The 25253-nt window shown below is 37.6% G+C and overlaps 2 protein-coding genes and 1 long non-coding RNA gene across 3 annotated transcripts in view; all 3 read right to left on the reverse strand.

Moving 5' to 3' along the window:
* Positions 1–412: 412 nt before the first annotated feature.
* LOC311048786 (uncharacterized protein) overlaps positions 413–25253 on the reverse strand; it is a 34378-nt gene continuing 9537 nt past the window's right edge. Inside the window, exons 4-12 of the mRNA XM_084062078.1 lie at positions 16583–16639; positions 15664–15753; positions 15525–15575; positions 13168–13224; positions 11813–11920; positions 11562–11587; positions 1317–1383; positions 597–637; positions 413–501 (exon numbers count right to left, since the gene is read on the reverse strand). Coding sequence (XP_083918204.1) covers positions 427–501; positions 597–637; positions 1317–1383; positions 11562–11587; positions 11813–11920; positions 13168–13224; positions 15525–15575; positions 15664–15753; positions 16583–16639 — 572 coding nt within the window. The 3' untranslated portion in view covers positions 413–426. The remainder of the gene's footprint in view (positions 502–596; positions 638–1316; positions 1384–11561; positions 11588–11812; positions 11921–13167; positions 13225–15524; positions 15576–15663; positions 15754–16582; positions 16640–25253) is intronic.
* On the reverse strand, positions 10220–11281 carry LOC311048795. Its single transcript, XR_014601117.1, has 3 exons — positions 11188–11281; positions 10392–10432; positions 10220–10245 (listed from the first exon to the last, which is right to left on the reverse strand). It is a non-coding gene; the product is annotated as an uncharacterized lncRNA (long non-coding RNA).
* LOC311049429 (uncharacterized protein) overlaps positions 20691–25253 on the reverse strand; it is a gene marked incomplete at its 5' end in the record, with an annotated part of 12463 nt that continues 7900 nt past the window's right edge. Inside the window, 6 exons of the mRNA XM_084063000.1 lie at positions 20691–21087; positions 21417–21457; positions 22164–22289; positions 22541–22601; positions 22808–22833; positions 23058–23165. Of these exons, the coding sequence (XP_083919126.1) occupies positions 20980–21087; positions 21417–21457; positions 22164–22289; positions 22541–22601; positions 22808–22833; positions 23058–23165 (470 nt within the window). The 3' untranslated portion in view covers positions 20691–20979. The remainder of the gene's footprint in view (positions 21088–21416; positions 21458–22163; positions 22290–22540; positions 22602–22807; positions 22834–23057; positions 23166–25253) is intronic.

Raw genomic sequence — 25253 nt, forward strand, 5'->3', positions numbered from 1 at the left:
GTAGTGGGCTAAGACATAGAAAATGAATAAGAAAGAGAATTTTTCATCAGAACCACTTCCGAATCCCCTTCCTAAAAAGATCAGACTTGCAAAAAAAACTCAAACAAATCATCCAAATCATTAAGAAAATAAAAAATAATTATTCACCTTAAAATTGAAAATGTTATGGTTGTTTTCAAACTGGTTGTTCATTACTAGTTTTTCCTTTAGCATTCTTGTGGTTAAGGCCATTGCTATGTGTTTTGGTCTTTGTTATCAACTTCCTGTTCATGTAAAGCATTTTGTATTGTGTTTTGAAAATACTATATAAAAAAAGTTGTTTATTATTACTGTCATAATTTTTTGTATTTATTAAGGAAGTAGTAAGTAAAGCATTAAAGGAGTGAAAAGTATCTACCTATTTGCAAGAAAAACAAAGCTGTGATTTCAATGTGGCTGTGGAATTTTCGGAATTTTCGGCATACACTCATCCACGGTGCTGTACATGTGGTATACATCAGACTATAAAAGGACAGAGAGATACACTGTGATAGGAGCTATTTCATATCAATGGAACAGAAAGCACTCAGAATGCCCATGCCTCATGTTGTACTTACGTCCTCATTTTGAGACTCCTGTCGATCAACCCCCACAGCATCTGACAATCAAGAGACATGCAACCATTAAGATTATGATATTAGTTCCTTTCCTGGACAATGTGTACACATTAACTGATGAGAACAAGGCAGGTGGGTATCAGGTTATGTAAATAATAACAAAAATATATAAGCACAGCATGGCCCATTTTAAACCAGGTTTAAACTTATAATAATGCCTGATCTACCCATGATGTACTGTATGAGTTATTCATCAGCACAAATATCTTAGTGTCCAATGTTGGAAGTACAGGTGAAAATGCACTTGTCGACACTAGACTGGTGCCTAACATGCCCAACGGGCACCAGACATACAGAGAATGTATGCATTTATTGTCAAAAGATGGTCTTACACAGCTCTGCTCTCCTGCTCATGAGGTAATATTCAGTAACAGTGGCTACAAGCCTACATAACATTCAGTATAACATTCAGTAACTGGGTCTACATAATATTCAGTAACAGCTCAACATAAGATTCAATAACAGTGGTTGCTATACAACAGGTGTAATCACATTGTTCATTGCCTGGTGTGTTGTAAAATGTAAAATAATTAAACAGTTAAAAGAAACTACAACAAATAGAAAATGATTCATAGACAAATGTAACCTGGTCACCAAAACTGCACCTGTGAACCCGATAGCACTTTCAAGTAAATGGATCAAGTAACTTGAACAACAAACCAGTGACAAGATCATTCCCAGGTGCAGAACTGATCTCACTGTGGACTCCAGCATTCTCATTGGTCACCTTGAGAGATAGAAGAGAGAGAGAGGGTATCCAAGATGAGAAAAATATTTTTCAATGTTTCGGCGTTTGTTAAAGGTTGAGTCACATTCTGAGTCACATCTTCACAAATGCTATATTAGTTGCTACACCCCAATAAGGAATGCCATTCATATGTTCCAGCATTTATTTCTACCTGAATTATATGAATTATATATAATAGATGTAAACTTACCCGTCTTCCACTGTTCCAATACAGAACTGAAATTAAAACACACAAAAACCACAGCTTTATATGCTGTGACTGTTAAAGAGATGTTGGTGTATTTGAGTTGGTGTAAATTGTTTAGTGTAATGTTTGTGGTATGCTATTGGTATTACGTTGGTGTGTTGTTGTTTGTGAATGTAGAAGAAAACCAAAACTGAGATATATGCATTTAACAAATAATGTTTTTAATACCATATTAAATTGACAGATTTCAGCTTAATGGCCATATTAAAATCCATCATTAACAGATAGCAATACTCACTTTCACTGTTCCTCCTTTGGTTACAGACAGCAGCAAACCCCAGCAAGTTGATCACACCCACAACCAGTATTCCACAACCAGCTAGTACAGCTACAGCTAACATCCACCATTGCTTCCCTGTTCGCAGACAGAAAAAACAAATTAGTGAGGCAAATTGTATTTAAAAATCACATTTCATACGAAGTATACTCAAAGAAAAAAGCTATGTATGCTGTATATATATATATATATATATATATATATATATATATATATATACACACAGATATATATATACACACACACGCACGCACGCACGCACGCACGCACGCACGCACGCACGCACGCACGCACGCACGCACGCACGCACGCACACACACACACACACACACACACACACACACACACACACACACACACACACACACACACACACACACACACACACACACACACACACACATATAATTATATACTTGTATAATACACCATTATATAAGTATATAGTGTATGTATACTGTATGTATGTGGACAAACACCACAAAAGGCTAGAGTGAGTGTTTCTATTTACTGCACAGAGCTCAGATCCGGTATACAGCAGTCTATTATATCTGGCAATTTGCACACATTAACACAAATATAGGCTATGTCATGTGCAGTGTGCTTGTGCCGTGTCGAGATGTCAGGAAATAAAAATAAGTATAAAAACCACTTGATATCAGATAACTCAAAACAGTAGCCATGCCTCATACCGGTTAGAAACCACACTGCACTGTGTGAAACAGTCACATCTCTGATTCCCACAACTGTAAAGACGAGTACAGTTTGTCACGCTAGTGTGTCAAGCTGTAAGGCAAGCAGTAGCAGTAGCATCATGGACGGGGGCCCCTGGGTTGGGCCCTGGGCCCATGTATCATATAAACATGTATCATTCATATTTTTCATATTACTATACTAAAATTGGCTAATGGGAGGGCCGGCGAGGGAGGGCGGTGCCCACGATCGGGTCAATCGGATATGCGGTTGCCCAGAACTGCCGATCTGACCGATATGTCCATATATGGGCATATATGGATATCCAGTTGTCCTGACCCGCCGATCCAACCGATATGCCTATATATGGGCATGCCAAAATATCGTCATTTACTAATGACATCAGGGATCTCCATATTTGGGCATAAAACTAAAAGGGACAAGGATTGACGGATTCAGAGATCTCCATATATGTCCACAAAAACAACAACAACGGGTACTCTGACAAACCCTGACACTATAAGACTCAGACATATTGGTGCCAACGTACAGTAGGTGTGAGGGCTGCGTAGTGGCCTGATCCTCTAGTTCTCTATAATTGACTTCCAATGTTGGCGGAGGGGCCTATTTTAGTAAAATGCCCAAAATCATGAACATTCATATATATTTTACATTTATTTTTGAAACAATCATGAAGAAAAATCCATGAAAAAAAATCCTGCACACTGACTCATGCTCAGCAGCATCAATTTTATTCAAGCATTGACATGACGTTTCCGGACCCCTTTTGTTCTGTACGGAAACGTCATGTCAATGCTTGAATAACATTTATCCCTGCACTGTCCTGTAAATAAACTAATAAAGTTAAGTAAAGTAAAGTTGTTTATTTAAATGGGAGGTGCACATATAGGCAGTGTAATTTGTTTCTAATAGTGATTAAGGGCTATACAAATAAATCAAAATAAAAAGTCATACAAAAAGCAATACTAAAAGAAAATATTTGTCTACCATCTCATATCTGTCCTTCAGCTTCCCTAAAAATGTTTTGCTAGTATTGTTTGAATTTCTCATTTAAAACGAAACAGTAAAGCTAGTTGCGAAACTGCTCTGTGGCACAGCACCGGAAGGAAGTCCTGGCTCTGACCTCTCTGAGGAAATGCATGTGTGTATGTTTGAAAATTGATATTCGAAACAGATTAATTACAATTACATTGTGTAACATGGTCAATAAAAATCCCTTAATACTGCCTGGTGGGACAGCCAGTTACTACACTGACTAGTACAGTATGTTCCTTGTGAGTCGTGAGGAGGACTCAAGTTTGAATCCAACTCCCATCATGTCTCCCCTCTCTCTCTGCCCTCAGTCTCCTGTCTTCTGTCCCTCTACACTCACCTATCTAATTAAAGCTTGCAACAACACACACACACACACACACACACACACACACACACACACACACACACACACACACACACACACACACACACACACACACACACACACACACACACACACACACACACACACACACACACACACACACACTTATATATGAATACAGATAATATGGAGTGTTGGAAATTACAAAATGTAGCGCTGCACGTACTACAACTGTTTAAATACATAACATTGAAAAACGACATATTTAAACAAGTTAAGTTAATAGATACCTGTAGGGGCAGGGGTAGCTGTACCATCACTGAATGTACTCATATTTAAACCTGGTGAAAGAAGACACAGAACAGAAGTTAAAATAATAAAAAAGCACATGTTCCAAACAATTTGTGAAATGTAAGTGTCAAGTTACTTGTCATCTTTGATGATGTAATGATGGCAGAGGTCAAAGGGGCAGAGGTAGGACTAGCTGCATGATAAACATACAGACATTACAGTCAAACATCATTTCAAAATAACACATGTACAAATAATTTGTGATAAGTAAGCGTTAAAGCCATACATTAATAAATACATTGCATTTACACTCGCGATTGAAAATGGTATTTAATAGTGTTTAGAGAAGTTTGTCAAAAACACATTTTGTGGCTATTATGGAAATATGTGTTTAATTGAAAACGTTACATAGTATGACTTTACTGTAACACCACACACTGCATGACTTTTAATACTGAACAAATCTATCCCATACTACCACTGTGACTACTGGTGTACAGTAGCTAACCCTGCTAATGTGTTTTAAGCTATCAATTATTTGTCATCTGAAGCTGAATGCACAGAAGCATACAGTATGAATGTAAAAGACTCACTTTGTACAGTGATAGAGACACTGTCACTGTGTAGAGATGGACTCTTTATCCCGCCTTGCACCACAGTATAATGACATTGCACTTTAACCTCTGCAGGGGAACGTTTATTTGCCCACGAGAGAAGCTCTCTCCCTGTCACCTTGTACAGACAAGTGGGGCTTTCGACAGGGCTTGAAGTCTCACTGAAGAAAACACACTCTGAAGCTGATTCTGGCCTCTGACAGTTCAGTGTAACCGATGCTGTGTCTGAAATCACTGAATTACTCACTTCCAGAAAAGGACGACTAAGGCCTGAAAATGTAGAATTAAACATACACTATAATGTTAGTTAAAATATATTTGAATATCATTATATGAAAGATACACAAAGAAAGCAGAGAAGAATGACTAATGCTCTGTGTGTGTGTGTGTGTGTGTGTGTGTGTGTGTGTGTGTGTGTGTGTGTGTGTGTGTGTGTGTGTGTGTGTGTGTGTGTGTGTGTGTGTGTGTGTGTGTGTGTGTGTGTGTGTGTGTGTGCGTGCGCGTATGTTTTTGTGTGTGCGTGTGCGTGTGCGTGCGTGCGTGCGTGCGTGCGTGCGTGCGTGTGCGTGTGTGTGTGTGCGTGCGTGCGTGCGTGCGTGCGTGTGTGCGTGCGCGTGCGTGTGTATGTGTGTGTGTTTGTGTGTGTGACACCCTAGCATGCCGAAGTGAGAGAGACAGGAAATCACCAATCCCATCCGTACATGCGCAGACTCTTAAATGATTGTGTATTTTAGATTTGTGTTTTAGGTTATTAGATTTTTAGATAGGCAATTGAATGTTTTTGATTAGAAGTTTTATATCGTAATCAGCTAAATAATGCAGTGTTTTAATGGCACCTGTATTTTTAAACATATGTGATCGTGCTGAAAGCTGAATAAACATAATAAACAATAAGACATCAATCAATCAAGCAATTCAATATAATAAAATGTTGATAATACCTCCTAAACAACCTATCTCTTATAACATTTAGCTACATGCAGTTACCCTTTCTCACCTCCCTGAAATATATAAATAAGAGCATAGAGTATGAATGTAAAAGACTCACTTTGTACCACTGTGACTACTGGTGTACAGTAGCTAACCCTGCTAATGTGTTTTAAGCTACCAATTGTTTGTCATCTGAAGCTGAATGCACAGAAGCATACAGTATGAATGTAAAACACTCACTTTGTACAGTGATAGAGACACTGTCACTGTGTGGAGATGAACGCTTTATCCCGCCTTGCAGCACAGTATAATGACATTGCACTTTAACCTCTGCAGGGGAACGTTTATGTGCCCACAACAGAAGCTGTGTCCCTGTCACCTTGTACAGACGAAAAAGCCTTTTGACAGGTCTTGTGCTCACACTGTAGAAAAAAAACTCTGAAGCAGATGGCGTCTGAGTCCGACAGTTCAGTGTAACTGAGTCTGTGTCTGAAATCACTGACTCACTCACGTCCAGAAAAGGACGACTAAGACCTGAAAATGTAGAATTAAACATAATATAAGTTAAAATATATTTGAATATCGTTATATGAAAGATACATGAAAGAAAGCAGAGAAGAATGACTAATGCTGTGTGTGTGTGTGTGTGTGTGTGTGTGTGTGTGTGTGTGTGTGTGTGTGTGCGTGCGTGCGTGCGTGCGTGCGTGCCCAATACAGTAATGCTGGCTCTTTGAATAACTTTAAATTAAGAGGAACTGACCTTGCACTTTGATCTCCTGAAAGGAATCTACATTTTGAGAAGCCACATGATATGGGAAATAATTATTACATGAATTAGTAACAAATAGTTTCAATAATGCAAAAGTAATTCAACCAAAAATGCATTAGGCTATTGTCAAACCACATTGCTGACAGACATCATCAACATGTTAGTTAAAAAGATGACAACAAGAGAAGAGATAGCAGATAAAGATGTGACACAATAAAAAGGCATCACTTACAGAAGATGGTAACTAAAAACAGATGTCCAACCATGCATCTAAATGATTCCATTGTCTGTATCCCTATGATATGGCGTCTGGTCTGACTGCATGTCAGACCAGGTCTGACAATGTATAATGTCTGTAGCCTATAAGCAATAACTTAAAAACCACATCAGGAAGTAAGATCCCCCGACCCCTATCGCCCACACAGAACTATAATTGTGGTCTAGTCTAGGCAGGACAAGCTTAGCTTAATTTATTTATTTATTCATTGAAATTTATTGAAAATGTTCTGGCACAGGATGCAATCCTCTACGCCAGACTCAACACAATATAAAAATATTTCTTTTCAAATTGCGACATTCACAATTCACAATGTACAACCCTTCAACCCACCCCACCCCACATACAATCCCCCACTATACATACGGTACACACAATTTCATTTTCAAATTTCTTTTTTTTTTTTTTTTTTTCCTCAATTACAAATTTCATTTTCACATAAAAAATGTTTTAAAAATCTGTTGGTTAACCAGTCTATGAAGTTACAAGCCAGCCCTATAATTGTACAGAAAGTCTTTTGATGACCAGAATTTGTCAAGTCTATTCTTGAAGGTATTGACTGAAGGAGCCTGGACCACTTCCTCTGGAAGTTTGTTCCATGTTCTTACAGCTCGAATTGTAAAGAAATTCTTTCTCTTTTCAGAGTTACAGTTTAGTGGTAGCAATTTTAGGGAATTCCCTCTTAAGGGCGCGCTCCCACCGCACTTTTATTTTACCTCTGGGGCAGAATCTGCCAATGCTTTGTCAATGCAAATGCGTGGATTCTTGGAAAAAATCTGCAAGACCATGAATCCACGCATTTGCATTGACAAAGCATTGGCAGATTCCGCCCCAGAGGTAAAATAAAAGTGCGGTGGGAGCACGCCCTAACTCGTACCTATTATCCCAGAAGTGGACAACAGGCTCGGCTGTGAAGTCATATATCTGGTGAACAAGTTTATAGACCTCAATCATATCTCCTCTGTGTCTCCTATATACTAACGTTGGTAGCTGTAAATGTCTTAACCTTCCTTCATATGACATTTCTTTCAGACCTGGAATTAATTTCGTAGCCCTTCTCTGAACCTTCTCGATTTTCTCTATATAGGCCTATTTGATTTTGTAAGGACACCAGACTGAGCTTGCAAATTCAAGATGAGACCTCACCAAGGATTTGTATAGTGGTATAAATAGTTCTTTGCGTACATTTAAAAAGGTTCTTCTGATTATCGCCAACATGGAATTTGCTTTTTTTTACTTTTTCAGAGATGTGTGTTTGAAATTCTAATGAATTGTCAACGACAACACCTATGTCCTTTTCTTCCTCTATTTGATGAATCACCAAATCTCCAACTGTATAGTTGGCCAAGTTGGCACTTAATGTACTCAAGTATTGTATTTAAGTACACATTTCTCACTTTACTGGAGTATTTCCAATTTTCAATACTTTCACTTCTGCTACTATATCTGATCTCAGAGACAAATATACTTTTACTCCTCTACAATTATTACGGTAGTTATACATTTAGTTACTTTGTAGATTTTGATTATTATTACAAAACATAATATTACCCACTTTCAGCCCTATTTACTTTGGCTATTTTAAAATGATTTTCATACATTTTGACAACTTGTGAAAAGGGAAATTCTGCTAATTGAGTACTTTAGTATATTTTGATGCCAATACTTTTGTACTTTTACTCAAGTACAAGTACATTTTCAACACAGGACTTTTACTTGTAGGTGGACAATTGCTGTCATCAAGTTTGGGCATTTTCTTTTGCTGTGAGTGAACAAAATATGATACAAACAAAATTAAAAAAAGATAAAATTGAATTTGCGCTGCACTTTTGGTAAGCAGTGTGTATAATGGCAGAAATCTGCTGCAGTAAAACAACACAATGCTGTGATTTATTTTATTTTTTTCAAACATTGTAGCTTCATCTTAATGATGATCTGTTTTCCTCTTTGAAACTTCAATGTATGGATCAACGGAAATACAGATGAGAAAAAAAATATATATTGTTGGATTCATTTTATTCTGCCAGCTTCTTTTCATACAGGCATTGAATGCATGTTGAAAACAAAAGAATACTGTATGTTTAAACAATGTTATATTAACTAAAAAAATAGCTATAATTTGTCATTTTGACTCCTAAACACTACTTTGGCAAAAGCGGCTGAATAAAAACAAAGACATATTTTCCATCCCAGATTCTTTTTTGTCATTGGCCTATTATAGCGCCACCAGGAGGCCACAATAACGTACCTGACATGGCGGAGACCTGTGGTCCGAGGAGCACTTTTTCTAGTCTTACAATGTTTATAGAAGAGGTGTAAGTGAGCGTGGATGTGCGTGTGTGTGCTTGCGTGTGTGCATGTGTTTGTGGAGAGGGCAGCAGCAATTATCACAATAAAGCAATTTTAAATGAACATAAAACGGCAGGAAATCATACTTTATGCTACAATGAAAATGAAATACTAATGAGCCACTGATACCACAAGATATAAACTGAAAAATACACATGAATGTAAAATGTACATGAGTGAAACAGAGAAGAAATGTTAAAGGAAATTACAAGGGTGTCAGTAGTGGGCTAAGACATAGAAAATGAATAAGAAAGTGAATTTTTCATCAGAACCACTTCAGAATCACCTTCCTAAAAAATCTCCAACAAATCATTCAAATTATTAAGAAAATGTAAAATGTTGTTTTAAAACTGGTTGTTCATTACCAGTTTTTCCTTTAGCATCTTTGTGGTAAGGCCATTGCTATGTGTTTTGGTCTTTGTTATCTTCCTGTTCATGTAAAGCATTTTGTATTGTGTGTTTGCTTTTAAATCACGTAATGGACTAGCCCCGCCTTTTATCACAGACCGTCCTTAATTATCAATAACTACACCCCATCCAGACCCCTAAGGTCGGCCGACCAGCTCCTACTGACTGAGCTCTCGACGAATAAACGCTCTAGAGGCGACCAAGCCTTTGCCGCGGCCGCCCCGAGGCTCTGGTATTGTACTTGTATTGTACTTTTCACTGTATGTATTTTACTATTGTCTTATATTTGCTGTGTTGTACAGCACTTTGGTTGACTTAGGTCATTGTAATGTGCTCTATAAATAGAATTTGAGTTGAGTTGAGTTGAGTTGTGAAAAGACTATATAAATAAAGTAGTTTATTATTACTGTCATTTTTTTTTTGGTATTTATTAATGAAGTAAGTAAGTAAAGCATTAAAGGAGTGAAAAGCGTCTACCAATATGCAAGAGAAACAAAGCTGTGATTTCAATGTGGCTGGAGAAAGCTGTATTCCGGAATTTTTGGAGTTTTCGGAATTTTCGGCATACACTCATCCACGGTGCTGTACATGTGGTATACATCAGACTAGAAAAGGACAGAGAGATACACTGTGATAGGAGCTATTTCATATAAATGGAACATTTGTGAAGAAGGCCGATGCACACCTAAAAGGTTGGTATTATAGAACAGAAAGCAGATACTCTGAATGCCATGCCTCATGTTGTACTTACATCCTCTTTTTGAGACTCCTGTTGATCAACCCTCACAGCATCTGACAATCAAGAGAGATGCAACCATTAAGATTATGATATTAGTTCATTTCTTGGACAATGTGTACACATTAACTGATGAAAACAAGGCAGGTGGGTATCAGGTTATTATGTAAATAATAACAAAAAATGTGTAGACACAGCATGACCCATTTAAAACCAGGTTTAAACTTATAATAATGCCTGATCTACCAATGATGATCTATTGCATGTACTGTATGAGTTATTCACAAGCACAAATTTCTTAGTGTCCAATATTGGAAGTACAGGAGAAAAGATGCACTTGTAAAGACACTGTTGGGCACCGGACGTATAGAGATTTTGAGCATTTATTGTCAAAAGATGGTCTAACACAGCTCTGCTCTCCTGCTCATGAGGTAATATTCAGTAACAGTGGCTACATAGATACTGTAACATTCAGTAACAGTGGCTACAAGCCTACATAATATTCAGTAACAGTGGCTACATACTGTAACATTCAGTAACAGTGGCTACAAGCCTACATAACATTCAGTATAACACTCAGTAACAGGGTCTACATAACATTCAGTAACAGCTCTACATAACATTCAATAACAGTGGTTGCTATACAACAGGTGTAATCACCTTCTTTGCCTGGTGTGTTGTAAAAATGCTAAATAATTAAACAGTTAAAAGAAACTACAACAAATAGAAAATGTAACCTGGTCACCAAAACTGCACCTGTGAACCCAATAGCACTTTCAAGTAAATGGATCAAGTAACTTGAACAACAAACCAGTGAGAGGATCCTTCCCAGGTGCAGAACTGATCACACTGTGGACTCCAGCATTCTCATTGGTCACCTTGAGAGAGGTACTTACATCCTCTTTCTCTCCCGTCCTCCCCCTTCTCTCCCCTTCTCTCCTGGATCAAGTAACTTAAACAACAAACCAGTGAGAGGATCCTTCCCAGGTGCAGAATTGATCACACTGTGGACTCCAGAATTCTCATTGGTCACCTTGAGAGATAGAAGAGAAAGAGAAAGAGGGTATCCAAGAGTCACATCTTCACATAAATGTAATATTAGTTACTACACCCAATAAGGAATGCCATTCATATGTTCCAGTATTTATTTCTACCTGAATTATATGATAGTAGGTGTAAACTTACCCGTCTTCCGCTGTTCCAATACAGAACTGAAATTAAAACACACAAAAACCACAGCTTTATATGCTGTGACTGTTAAAGAGATGTTGGTGTATTTGAGCTGGTATGCTATTGGTATTATGTTGGTGCAAACCAGAACTGTGAAATATGCATTTTATTAAGAAAGTGTTTTTTTATACTAAATTAAATTGACAAATTAAATTTTAACTTAATGCCTATATTAAAATCCATCATTAACAGCTAGCAATACTCACTTTCACTGTTCCTCCTTTGGTTACAGACAGCAGCAAACCCCAGCAAGATCGCACCCACAAGTACTCCACAACCTAGCACAACTGTAGCTAACGTCCACCATTGCTTCCCTGTTCGCAGAAAGCAAAAAAAAGAATTTGTGAAGCAAATTGTATTTATAAATCATATTTTATACAAAGTATAATCAAAGAAAAAAGGTGTATATATATATATATATATATATATATATATATATATATATATATATATATATATATATATATATTGTGTGTATTTTTTTTTAAATATATATATCGTGTCGTGTCAAGATGTCAGGAAATAATAAAAACAAATATAAAAAACACTTGACATCAGATAACTCAAAACAGTAGCCATGCCTCATACCGGTTAGAAACCACGCTGCACTCTGTAAAAGACGAGTACAGTTTGTCACGCTAGTGTGTCAAGCTGTAAGCAGCAGCATCATGGACGGATTATGGACCGGGCCCCTGGGTTGGGCCCTGGGCCCATGTATCATAATCATGTATCATTCATATTTTTCATATTACATTGCCATCCTATACTAAAATTGGCTAATGGGAGGGCTGGTGGACCACGGCCACGTCATTATGACTCAGACATAATAATAACCATACAAACCCGATATACTCTGACAAACCCTGACACCCGTACTGGCCCGAACCTCTAGTTCTCTATAATTGACTTCCTGATAAGTGACAATGAGTGCCCCATTCTAGTTTTCATATAGGCCTATGTTTTACTTTTCTTTTCTTTTTTTAAACAATCATGAACAAAAATCTATGAACCAAAATCCTGCACACTGCTCTTGCTCAGGAACATCAATTTTATTTAAGCATTGACATGACGTTTCTGGCCCCCTTTTGTCCAGAGGTCCAGAGAGACTGAAACATCATGTCAATGTTTGAATGAAATGTATCCCTGCACTGTCCCTGTAAATACAAAAATTAAGTTAATTAAAGTAAAGTAACGTCAAGTTGTTTATTTAATCGGGGGGTCTATATATAGTTTAATTTGTTTCCTTTGTAAAAAATAAATTGGCCTTTAAATACCTTTGAGTCTCTAATAGTGATTAAGGGCTATACAAATAAATAGCAATAAAAAGTCATTAAAAAAACAATACTAAAAGAAAATATTTGTCTACCATCTCATATCTGTCCTTCAGCTTCCTTAAAAATGTTCTGCTAGTATTGTTAGGATTTCTCATTTAAAACGAAACAGTAAAGCTAGTTGCGAAACTGCTCTGTGGCACAGCACCGGAAGGAAGTCCTGTGCTCTGACGTCTCTGAGGAAATGCATGCGTGTATGTTTGACAATTGATATTTGAGTTAATAGATACCTGTAGTCAAAGGGGCAGGGGTAGATGTACCATCACTGAATGTACTCGTATATAAACCTGGTGAAAGAAGTACACACAACAGAACACCACCACCACCACCACCACCACCACCACCATCACCACCACCACCACCATCATCATGAACACAAACACACCCACACATCAGGGTTCTCCACATTTGGGCATAAAATTATAAAACTAAAAGGGACAACAGCACCGGAAGGAAGTCCTGTGCTCTGACGTCTCTGAGGAAATGCATGCGTGTATCTATATATACAATTTGAATCCTGCGCCATGTCGGTTGTCTGTAACGTTGTATGTAGCCAGTGTGACGTCATATGACATCACGGTCGTGACATCACGATGAGACACGCCAGTGTGACGTAATCTCACGACAGCATGACATCACATCCTACCTATAAATAGGTAGGATGTACCAGTTCGACGGCTTCCATCCTCAACACAACCCACGCCGACGACCCTTTACACAAATAAACTGCTAACTTCATCTCCTGCGATTTCAACTATCTTTTCACATTGTACACCACTGCACACTCCCCACAGGTCTGCCATACCAGGTCTGAGTAATCACAAAGTGGGTTTTGGTCATTGGAGAGGTGATGCACGTCACCTCTTTCTGAAGTGGGTACTTTCAAAGCCTGCCGTGGATTTAGGAGAGCACAAAACTCTCTCTCACACTGTGAGGTGCCTGTAAGGTGGCACTGCAAAGTGAACGACGCGTCACGCTAGACGTTCGGGCCGCGTAGCGGCCCGAACTTCTAGTGTTTGACAATTGATATTTGAGTTAATAGATACCTGTAGTCAAAGGGGCAGGGGTAGATGTACCATCACTGAATGTACTCGTATATAAACCTGGTGAAAGAAGTACACACAACAGAAGTTAAAATAATAAAAAAGCACATGTTCCAAACAATTTGTGAAATGTAAGTGTCAAGTTAACTACAATTACATTGTGTAACATGGCCAATACAAATCCATTAATACTGCCTGGTGGCACAGCCAGTTACTACAGTGACTACTGTGACAACACTGATTACAGTATAATGCTCCTTTTGAGTTGGGAGGAGGACTCAAGTTTGAATCCAACTCCCATCATGTCCCCCCTCTCTCTCTGCCCTCAGTCTCCTTCCTGTCTTCTGTCCCTCTACACTCACCTATCTAATTAAAGCATGCAACAACTAAAAAAATCTATCTCTAAAAAATAAATATATATATATATATGAATACAGATAATATGGAGTGTTGGAAATGACAAAATGTAGCGCGCTGCACGTACTACTAGTGTAGGTGTGTGGATATTGAATACATAACATTGAAAACCATTGGATAAACTACGTATTTAAACCATATTTAAACCACACACACACACACACACACACACACACACACACACACACACACACACACACACACACACACACACACACACACACACACACACACACACACACACACACACACACACACACACACACACACACACACACACACACACAAAAACACCACCACCACCACCACCATCACCACCACCACCACCATCATCATCATCATGAACACAAACACACCCACACATCAGAGTTCTCCACATTTGGGCATAAAACTATAAAACTAAAAGGGACAACGACTGAGAGATACAGATATCTCTAAATTTGGGCATAAAACTAAAGCTAGTTGCGAAACTGCTCTGTGGCACAACACCGGAAGGAACTCCTGTGCTCTGACCTCTCTGAGGAAATGCATGTGTGTATGTTTGAAAATTGATATTTGAAACAGATTAATTACAATTACATTGTGTAACATGGCCAACACAAATCCCTATACTGCCTGGTGGGACAGCCAGTTACTACAGTGACTACAGTATATGACCCCTTGTGAGTCGTGAGGACCCAAGTTTGAATACAACTCCCATCATGTCTCCCCTCTCTCTCTGCCCTCTGTGTCTCCAGTCTTATGTCCCTCTACTCGCCTATCTGATTAAAGCAAGCAACAACATATTATATATATATATATATATATATATATATATATATATATATATATACTGTAGTCACTGTAGTAACTGGCTGTCCCACCAGGCAGTATTAAGGGATTTGTATTGGCCATGTTACACAATGTAATTGTAATTAATCTGTTTCAAATATCAATTTTCAAACATACACACATGCATTTCCTCAGAGAGGTCAGAGCACAGGACTTCCTTCCGGTGTTGTGCCACAGAGCAGTTTCGCAACTATCTTTACTTTTATGCCCAAATTTAGAGATATCTGTATCTCTCAGTCGTTGTCCCTTTCAGTTTACTAAAAACTACATATTCAAATATTAAAGTTAATAGATACCTGTAGGGGCAGGGGTAGCTGTACCATCACTGAATGTACTCATATTTAAACCTGGTGAAAGAAGTACACAGAACAGAAGTTAAAATAACAATAAAAACACGTGTTCCAAACAATTTGTGAAATGTAAGTGTCAAGTTACTTGTCATCTCTGATGATGATGTAATGATGTCCTTTGTCAAAGGGGCAGAGGTAGGACTAGTTGTATCACTAGTTCTATCCAAATCAAAACCTGGTGACAAACATACAGACATTAGAGTAAAAAATAATTTAAAAATAATACATATACAAATAATTTGTGATAAATTCTGATAAGTAAGTGTTAAAGTGTTAAAGTAAGTGTTAAAGCCAGTGTTAAAAGCCCTGTGCTCTGACCTCTCTGAGGAATTGCATGTGTGTATATTTGAAAATTGATATTTGAAAAGTTTTTAAATTACAATTACATTTTGTAACATGGCCAATAAAAATCCCTTAATGCTGCCTGCCTGGTGGTGCAGCCAGTTACTACACTGACTACAGTATATCTCTGCTGTCCGATAGAAACCAGCTAACTCCAAAATGTAAATTTTTCAGGAAATGAAAAAAAGTGGAGTTAGGAGGTTTTGTTCATCATTGATAAGAACAGCTGAATGGACCTCCAAGCTCACAATGAGGTTGGAGGTCAAAAGGGGGTGGAGCCTGGAGTCAGCAAAACCAGCTAACTCCGGTGGAGTTAGCTGGTTTAGCAGAAAATGTGAGGATCCAATGGAGTTAGCTGGTTTTGTCAGAAGCACCTTTTAATGCTTTTCATTGGTTCAATATTTTCTTTACCAACACACAGACGTAAAGGGTATTCAATGGCCCTGATTTATGGGAAAAAAATGCAAAAGCGTAAAAATGGAGTTAGCAACGAAAATATATATGAATACAGATAATATGGAGTGTTGGAAATTAAAGTGGCGCTAAACAAGGCAAAGAAAATGTAGCGCTGCACGTACTACTAGTGTAAGTATGTGGATATAAATACAAACAATACAAACATTGAAAAACTACATATTCAAACAAGTTAAGTTAATAGATACCTGTAGTCAAAGGGGCAGGGGTAGCTGTACCATCACTGAATGTACTCATATTTAAACCTGGTGAAAGATGTACACAGAACAGAAGTTAATATAGCACATGTAAAAAAGCACATATTCCAAACAATTTGTGAAATGCAAGTGTCAAGTTAATTGTCATCTCTGATGATGATGTACTGATGGTAGAAGTAGCTGCATCACTAGTTCTATCCAAATCAAAACCTGGGGACAAATATAGGCCTACAGACATTACAGTCAAAACACACATTTATGTGGCTATTATGGAAATATACCAGTCAAAGATTGTTAAAAAAATGTGTTTAATTGAAAATGTTACACAGTATGACTTTAACACCACACACTGCAGTGTCTTTTAATGCTGAACAAATCTATCCCATGCTACCACTGTGACTACTGGTGTACAGTAGCTTACCCTGCTATTTGTGTTTTAAGCTACCAGTTATTTTGTCATCTGAAGCTGAATGCACAAAAGCATACAGTATGAATGTAAAACACTCACTTTGTACAGTGATAGAGACTCTGTTACTGTGTGGCGATGGACGCTTTATTCCGTCTTGCTCCACAGTGTAACGACATTGCACTTTAACCTCTGCAGGGGAACGTTTATGTGCCCACAACAGAAGCTCTGTCGCTGTCACCTTGTACAGACAAGAGGGCCTTTCGACAGGGCTTGCAGTCTCACTGAAGAAAAAACACTCTGAAGCAGATGCTGGACTCTGACAGTTCAGTGTAACTGAGTCTGTGTCTGAGATCACTGAATTAATCACTGCCAGAAAAGGACGACTAAGGCCTGAAAATGTAGAATTAAACATACACTATAATATTAGCTCAAATATATTTGAATTGAAAGATACATGAAAGAAAGCAGAGAAGAATGACATGCTGTGTGTGTGTGTGTGTGTGTGTGTGTGTGTGTGTGTGTGTGTGTGTGTGTGTGTGTGTGTGTGTGTGTGTGTGTGTGTGTGTGTGTGTGTGTGTGTGTGTGTGTGTGTGTGTGTGTGTGTGTGTGTGCGTGCGTGCGTGTGCGTGTGCGTGTGTGTGTACCACATAAGAGCATACAGTATGAATGTAAAACACTCACTTTCTACAGTGATAGAGACACTGTTACTGTGTAGCGATGGACGATGTATCCCGCCTTGCAGCACAGTGTAAAAACATTGCACTTTAACCTCTGCAGGGGAATGTTTATGTGCCCACAACAGAAGCTGTGTCCCTGTCACTTTGTACAGAAAAGAGGGGCTTCTGACAGTGCTTGTGCTCTCACTGTAGAAATAAAACTCTGGAGCAGATTCTGGCCTCCGAGTCACACAGTTCAGTGTAACTGAGTCTGTGTCTGAAATCACTGACTCACTCACTTCCAGAAAAGGCTTACTGAAAAGGCCTGGAAATGTAGAATTAAACATAATATTAGTTAAAATATATTTGAATATCGTTATATGAAAGATACATGAAAGAAGGCAGAGAAGAATGACTAATGCCATGTGTGTGTGTGTGTGTGTGTGTGTGTGTGTGTGTGTGTGTGTGTGTGTGTGTGTGTGTGTGTGTGTGTGTGTGTGTGTGTGTGTGCGTGCGTGCGTGCGTGCGTGCGTGCGTGCGTGCGTGCGTGTGTCCAATAGGCTACTGTAATGCTGGCTCTTTGAATAACTTTGAATTAAGAGGAACTGACCTTGCACTTCGATCTCCAGAAATGAATCTACATGTTGAGAAGCCACATGATGAGGGAAATAATTACGATGCATGAATAAGTAACATATAGCTTCAATTATGCAAAAGTAATTCAACCATCTGCAATCCTGTCCATGAAATAAATGCATTAGGCTATTATCAAAGCACATTGCTGATACAGACATCATCAACATTAAAAAGATGACAAAAATAGAAAAGATGCGCTACGTAGCAGATAAAGATGTATAACACAATAAAAGGCATCACTTACAGAGGAGGGTAACTAAAAACAGATGTCCAACCATGCATCTAAATGATACCATTGTGCGTATTCCCATGATATGGTGTCTGCTCTGACTGCATGTCAGACCAGCTCTGACAATGTATAATGTCTGTAGCCTATAAGCAATAGTTTAAAAACCACATCAGGAAGTGCAGCCTCACCCATATCACCTATCACCCACACAGAACTAACCAGTTTTCAATACTTTTACTTCAACTACTATTTCTGATCTCAGAGACAAATATACTTTTACTCCTCTACAATTATTAGTTATACATTTAGTTACTTTGTATATTTTTATTATTATTACAAAACATATTAATATTAACCACTTTCAGCCCTATTTACTTGGTCTATTTTCAAATTATTTTTATACATTTTGACAACTTGTGAAATGGGAATTTCTGCATAATGAGTACTTTAATATATTTTGATGCCAATACTTTTGTACTTTTACTCAAGTACATTTTCAACACAGGACTTTTACTTGTAACAGAGTAGGCTATTTCTACATTGTGGTATCAATACTTTTACTTAAGTAAAATGTGATCGAAGGTTAGGCTATTTTCCATAACTTTAAAATAACTTTATTGAAACGTTTAACTTTACAATTTACGATTTTCTATCTGCTTAGACCCACAGCATAGGCTACTCTCAGTGATGTAAAGTAACTAAGTACATTTACTCAAGTACTCTACTTAAGTACAATTTTGAGGTACTTTATTTCCAATTTCCAATATCTTTGAAGTGGACAATTGCTGTCATTACGTTTGGGAATTTTCTTTTGCTGTGAGTGAAAAGAATATGATACAAAATTAAAAAGATAAAATTGAATTTGCGCTGCACTTTTGGTAAGCAGTGTGTATTATGGCAGAAACCTGCTGCAGTAAAACGACACAATGCTGTGATATTTTTTTTTATCAAACATTGTAGCTTCATCTTAATGATGATCTGTTTTTCTCTTTGAAACTTCAATATATGGATCAAATGAAATACAGATGAGGAAAAATATATATATTGTTGGATTCATTTTATTCTGCCAGCTTCTTTTCATACAGGCATTGAATGCATGTTGAAAACAAAATAATATGTTTAAAAAATGTTATATTAACTATAAAAGTAGCTATAATTTGTCATATTGACCCATACTCAAAACCCAGATTCTTTTTTTGTCATTGGCCTATTATAGCGCCACCAGGAGGCCACAATAACGTACCTGACCTGGCGGAGACCTGTGGTCCGAGGAGCACTTTTTCTAGTTTTACAATGTTTATAGAAGAGGTGTAAGTGAGCGTGGATGCGCGTGTGTGTGCTTGCGTGTGCGCGTGTGTGCATGTGTGTGTGGAGAGGGCAGCAGCAATTATCACAATAATGCAATTTTAAATAAACATAAAACAGCAGGAAATCATACTTTATGCTACAATGAAAATGAAATACTAATGAGCCACTGATACCACAAGATATAAACTGAAAAATACACATGAATGTAAAATGTACATGAGTGAAACAGAGAAGAAATGTTAAAGGAAATTACAAGGGTGTCAGTAGTGGGCTAAGACATAGAAAATGAATAAGAAAGAGAATTTTTCATCAGAACCACTTCAGAATCACCTTCCTAAAAAAGCTCCAACAAATCATTCAAATTATTAAGAAAATAAAACTTAATAATTCACCTTAAAATGTAAAATGTTGTTTTAAAACTGGTTGTTCATTACCAGTTTTTCCTTTAGCATTTTTGTGGTAAGGCCATTGCTATGTGTTTGTCTTTGTTATCAACTGTTCATGTAAAGCATTTTGTATTGTGTGTTTGCTTTTAAATCACGTAATGGACTAGCCTTTTATCACAGACCTTATCAATAACTACACCCCATCCAGACCCCTAAGGTTGGCCGACCAGCTCCTACTGACTGAGCTCTGTGAGACGAATAAACGCTCTAGAGGCGACCAAGCCTTTGCCGCGGCCGCCCCGAGGCTCTGGAACAGCCTTCCATTCCATATAAGAGCCGCTCAGTCCATAATCACTTTTAAATCACTATTGAAGACCTATTTCTTCTCACTGGCCTTTGAGCAATAAGCCGACCCTCCACGACCATCTACCTCACTGTGTTTCTGCTATTCACTTTCTAATTAGTTTTTCTACCTCAAATGTCTTGTATTTCTCGTATTTTTGTATTGTACTTTTCACTGTATGTATTTTACTATTGTCTTATATTTGCTGTGTTGTACAGCACTTTGGTTGACTTAGGTCATTGTAATGTGCTCTATAAATAGAATTTGAGTTGAGTTGAGTTGAGTTGTGAAAATACTATATAAATAAACTAGTTTATTATTACTGTCATATTTTTTTTTGTATTTATTAATGAAGTAGTAAGTAAAGCATTAAAGGAGTGAAAAGCGTCTACCAATATCCATGAGAAACAAAGCTGTGATTTCAATGTGGCTGGAGAAAGCTGTATTCCGGAATTTTTGGAGTTTTCGGAATTTTCGGAATTTTCGGCATACACTCATCCACGGTGCTGTACATGTGGTATACATCAGACTAGAAAAGGACAGAGAGATACACTGTGATAGGAGCTATTTCATATAAATGGAACATTTGTGAAGAAGGTCGATGCACACCTAAAAGGTTGGTGACAGGTGCGTAAGTCAAAAAATGCATATATTCAGAAGGGGATATCTGATGGTGATATCAAAGAAAAGGACCCCCACACTGTCAGGAACTTGCAAAAAAATGTAGCCCTTTATTCAACGTTTCGTCGTTAGACCTGATGTCTAACGACCGAAACGTTGAAGAAAGAGCTCATTTTTGCTAATATAAATAGAACAGAAAGCAGATACTCTGAATGCCATGACTCATGTTGTACTTACATCCTCTTTTTGAGACTCCTGTTGATCAACCCCCACAGCATCTGACAATCAAGAGAGATGCAACCATTAAGATTATGATATTAGTTCATTTCTTGGACAATGTGTACACATTAACTGATGAAAACAAGGCAGGTGGGTATCAGATTATGTAAATAATAACAAAATTGTATAAACACAGCATGACCCATTTTAAACCAGGTTTAAACTTATAATAATGCCTGATATACCAATGATGATCTAATGTATGTACTGTATGAGTTATTCACAATCACAAATTACATTTCTTAGTGTCCAATATTGGAAGTACAGGAGAAAAGATGCACTTGTCTTTTAAAGACACTGTTGGGCACTGGACGTATAGAGATTTTGAGCATTTATTGTCAAAAGATGGTCTAACACAGCTCTGCTCTCCTGCTCATGAGGTAATATTCAGTAACAGTGGCTAAATAGATACTGTAACATTTAGTAACAGTGGCTACAAGCCTACATAACATTCAGTATAACATTCAGTAACAGGGTCTACATAACATTCAATAACAGCTCCTCTACATAACATTCAGTAACAGTGGTTGCTATACAACAGGTGTAATCACATTGTTCTTTGCCTGGTGTGTTGTAAAAATGCTAAATAATTAAACAGTTAAAAGAAACTACAACAAATAGAAAATGTAACCTGGTCACCAAAACTGTACCTGTGAACCCAATAGCACTTTCAAGTAAATGTATCAAGTAACTTAAACAACAAACCAGTGAGAGGATCCTTCCCAGGTGCAGAACTGATCTCACTGTGGACTCCAGCATTCTCATTGGTCACCTTGAGAGAGGTACTTACATCCTCTTTTTGAGACTCCTGTTGATCAACCCCCACAGCATCTGACAATCAAGAGAGATGCAACCATTAAGATTACTAGAGGTATGGGCCGCTTCGCGGCCCTCACATCTAGATGTCTCACCCTCTCCTCTCCCCTCCTCCCCCTTCTCCTCTCCTCAGCAATTTAACAGTTAAAAGAAACAACAACAAATAGAACATTATTCATAGACAAATGTAACCTGGTCACCAAAACTGCACCTGTGAACCCAATAGCACTTTCAAGTAAATGGATCAAGTAACTTAAACAACAAACCAGTGAGAGGATCATTCCCAGGTGCAGAATTGATCACACTGTGGACTCCAGCATTGGTCACCTTGAGAGATAGAAGAGAGAGAGAGAGGGTATCCAAGATGAAAAAAATAATTTTGAATGTTTCGGCATTTGTTAAAGGTTGAGTCACATTCTGAGTCGCATCTTCACATACATGTAATATTAGTTACTACACCCAATAAGGAATGCCATTCATATGTTCCAGCATTTATTTCTACCTGAATTATATGATAGTAGATGTAAACTTACCCGTCTTCCGCTGTTCCAATACAGAACTGAAATTAAAACACACAAAAACCACAGCTTTATATGCTGTGACTGTTAAAGAGATGTTGGTGTATTTGAGCTGGTATGCTATTGGTATTATGTTGGTGCAAACCAGAACTGTGAAATATGCATTTAATTAAGAAAGTGTTTTTTATACCAAATTAAATTGACAGATTAAATTTCAGCTTAATGCCTATATTAAAATCCATCATTAGCAGCTATCAATACTCACTTTCACTGTTCCTCCTTTGGTTACAGACAGCAGCAAACCCCAGCAAGATCGCACCCACAAGTACTCCACAACCTAGCACAACTGCAGCTAACGTCCACCATTGCTTCCCTGTTCGCAGAAACCAAAAAATAAAAAGTGAAGCAAATTGTATTTATAAATCACATTTCATACAAAGTATATTCAAAGAAAAAAGATGGACGGATTATGGACCGGGGCCCCTGGGTTGCCCATGTATCATAATCATGTATCATTCATATTTTTCATATTACATTGCCATCCTTTTCATTTATGTTTTACTTTTTTTTTTTTTTTTTTAACAATCATGAACAAAAATCTATGAACCAAAATCCTGCACACTGCTCTTGCTCAGGAACATCAATTTTATTTAAGCATTGACATGACGTTTCTGGCCCCCTTTTGTCCAGAGGTCCAGAGAGACCGAAACATCATGTCAATGTTTGAATGAAATGTATCCCTGCACTGTCCCTGTAAATAAAAAAATTAAGTTAATTAAAGTAAAGTAACGTTAAGTTGTTTATTTAATCGGGGGGTCTATATATAGTTTAATTTGTTTCCTTTGTAAAAAATAAATTGGCCTTTAAATACCTTTGAGTCTCTAATAGTGATTAAGGGCTATACAAATAAATAAAAATAAAAAGTCATTAAAAAACCAATACTAAAAGAAAATATTTGTCTACCATCTCATATCTGTCCTTCAGCTTCCTTAAAAATGTTCTGCTAGTATTGTTTGAATTTCTCATTTAAAACGAAACAGTAAAGCTAGTTGCGAAACTGCTCTGTGGCACAGCACCGGAAGGAAGTCCTGTGCTCTGACCTCTCTGAGGAAATGCATGTGTGTATGTTTGACAATTGATATTCGAAAAAGATTAATTACAATTACATTGTGTAACATGGCCAATAAAAATCCCTTTATACTGCCTGGTGGCGTAGCCAGCTACTGCACTGACTACAGTATATGACTCTTTGTGAGTCGTGAGGACCCAAGTTTGAATCCAACTCCCATCATGTCCCCCGCCTTCAGAGACTGTCCCTCTACACTCGCCTATTTGATTGAAGCATGCAACAACAACAAAATCTATCTTAAAAATATATGAATACAGATAATATGGAGTGTTGGAAATGAAAGGCAAACAAATTGTAGCGCTGCACAAACTACTAGAAAATCATTACTACTACTACTACTAATAATAATAATAATAATAATTCCTCAGTCTACCAGTTATTTTGTCAGTGCTGGAAATAGTTGTTGTACTATCAAGTCCATCAACAGTGTGACCTGTTGAAATAATGCCAAAGATAATGAAAAACATTAAAAGAGCAGATTAAATAAGCATTCTAAACATTTCTAAGTGTATCAATATAACAAATATATAAGCAAATAGTAAAATTATAATAATAACCTAAATGGTAATAATCAGTTTGACATGAGTGCAAATATGTCAATAAAGACATCAATCAATCAAGAAATTAAATACAATAATGTTGATAATAATACATGCAGTTACCCTTTCTCACCTCCTTGAAATATAACTACAAATAAGAACATACGGTATGAATGTAAAACACTCACTTCCTACAGTGATATTGATAGAGACACTGTCACTGTGTGGCGATGGACGATTTAGCTCATCTTGCATCACAGTGTAAAAACATTGCACTTTAACCTCTGCAGGGGAACGTTTATGTGCCCACGAGAGAAACTCTGTCGCTGTCACTTTGTACAGACAAGAGGGCCTTACGACAGGGCTTGTTCTCTCACTGAAGAAAAAACACTCTGAAGCAGATGCCTCAGAGTGCTGACAGTTCAGTGCAACTGAGTCTGTGTCTGAAATCACTGGATTATTCACTACCAGAATAGGCTGACGAAGGCCTGAAAATGTAGAATTCAACATAATATTAGTTAAAATATATTTGAATATCATTATATGAAAGATACATGAAAGAAAGCAGAGAAGAATGACTAATGCCATATGTGTGTGTGTGTGTGTGTGTGTGTGTGTGTGTGTGTGTGTGTGTGTGTGTGTGTGTGTGTGTGTGTGTGCGCGCGCGCACGTGCGTGCGTGCGTGCGTGCGTGCGAAAAACGTAAACCTCAAAATATTCATATTACAATGATATAACCCGTATTTCCGTAAAAGTAGTCACAAATGTCCCAGTAAATCACCATGTTGTGTAAT

This window comes from Gymnoscopelus microlampas, assembly GCF_963454915.1.
Source record: "Gymnoscopelus microlampas genome assembly, chromosome: 7".
NCBI classification, from domain to species: domain Eukaryota; kingdom Metazoa; phylum Chordata; class Actinopteri; order Myctophiformes; family Myctophidae; genus Gymnoscopelus; species Gymnoscopelus microlampas.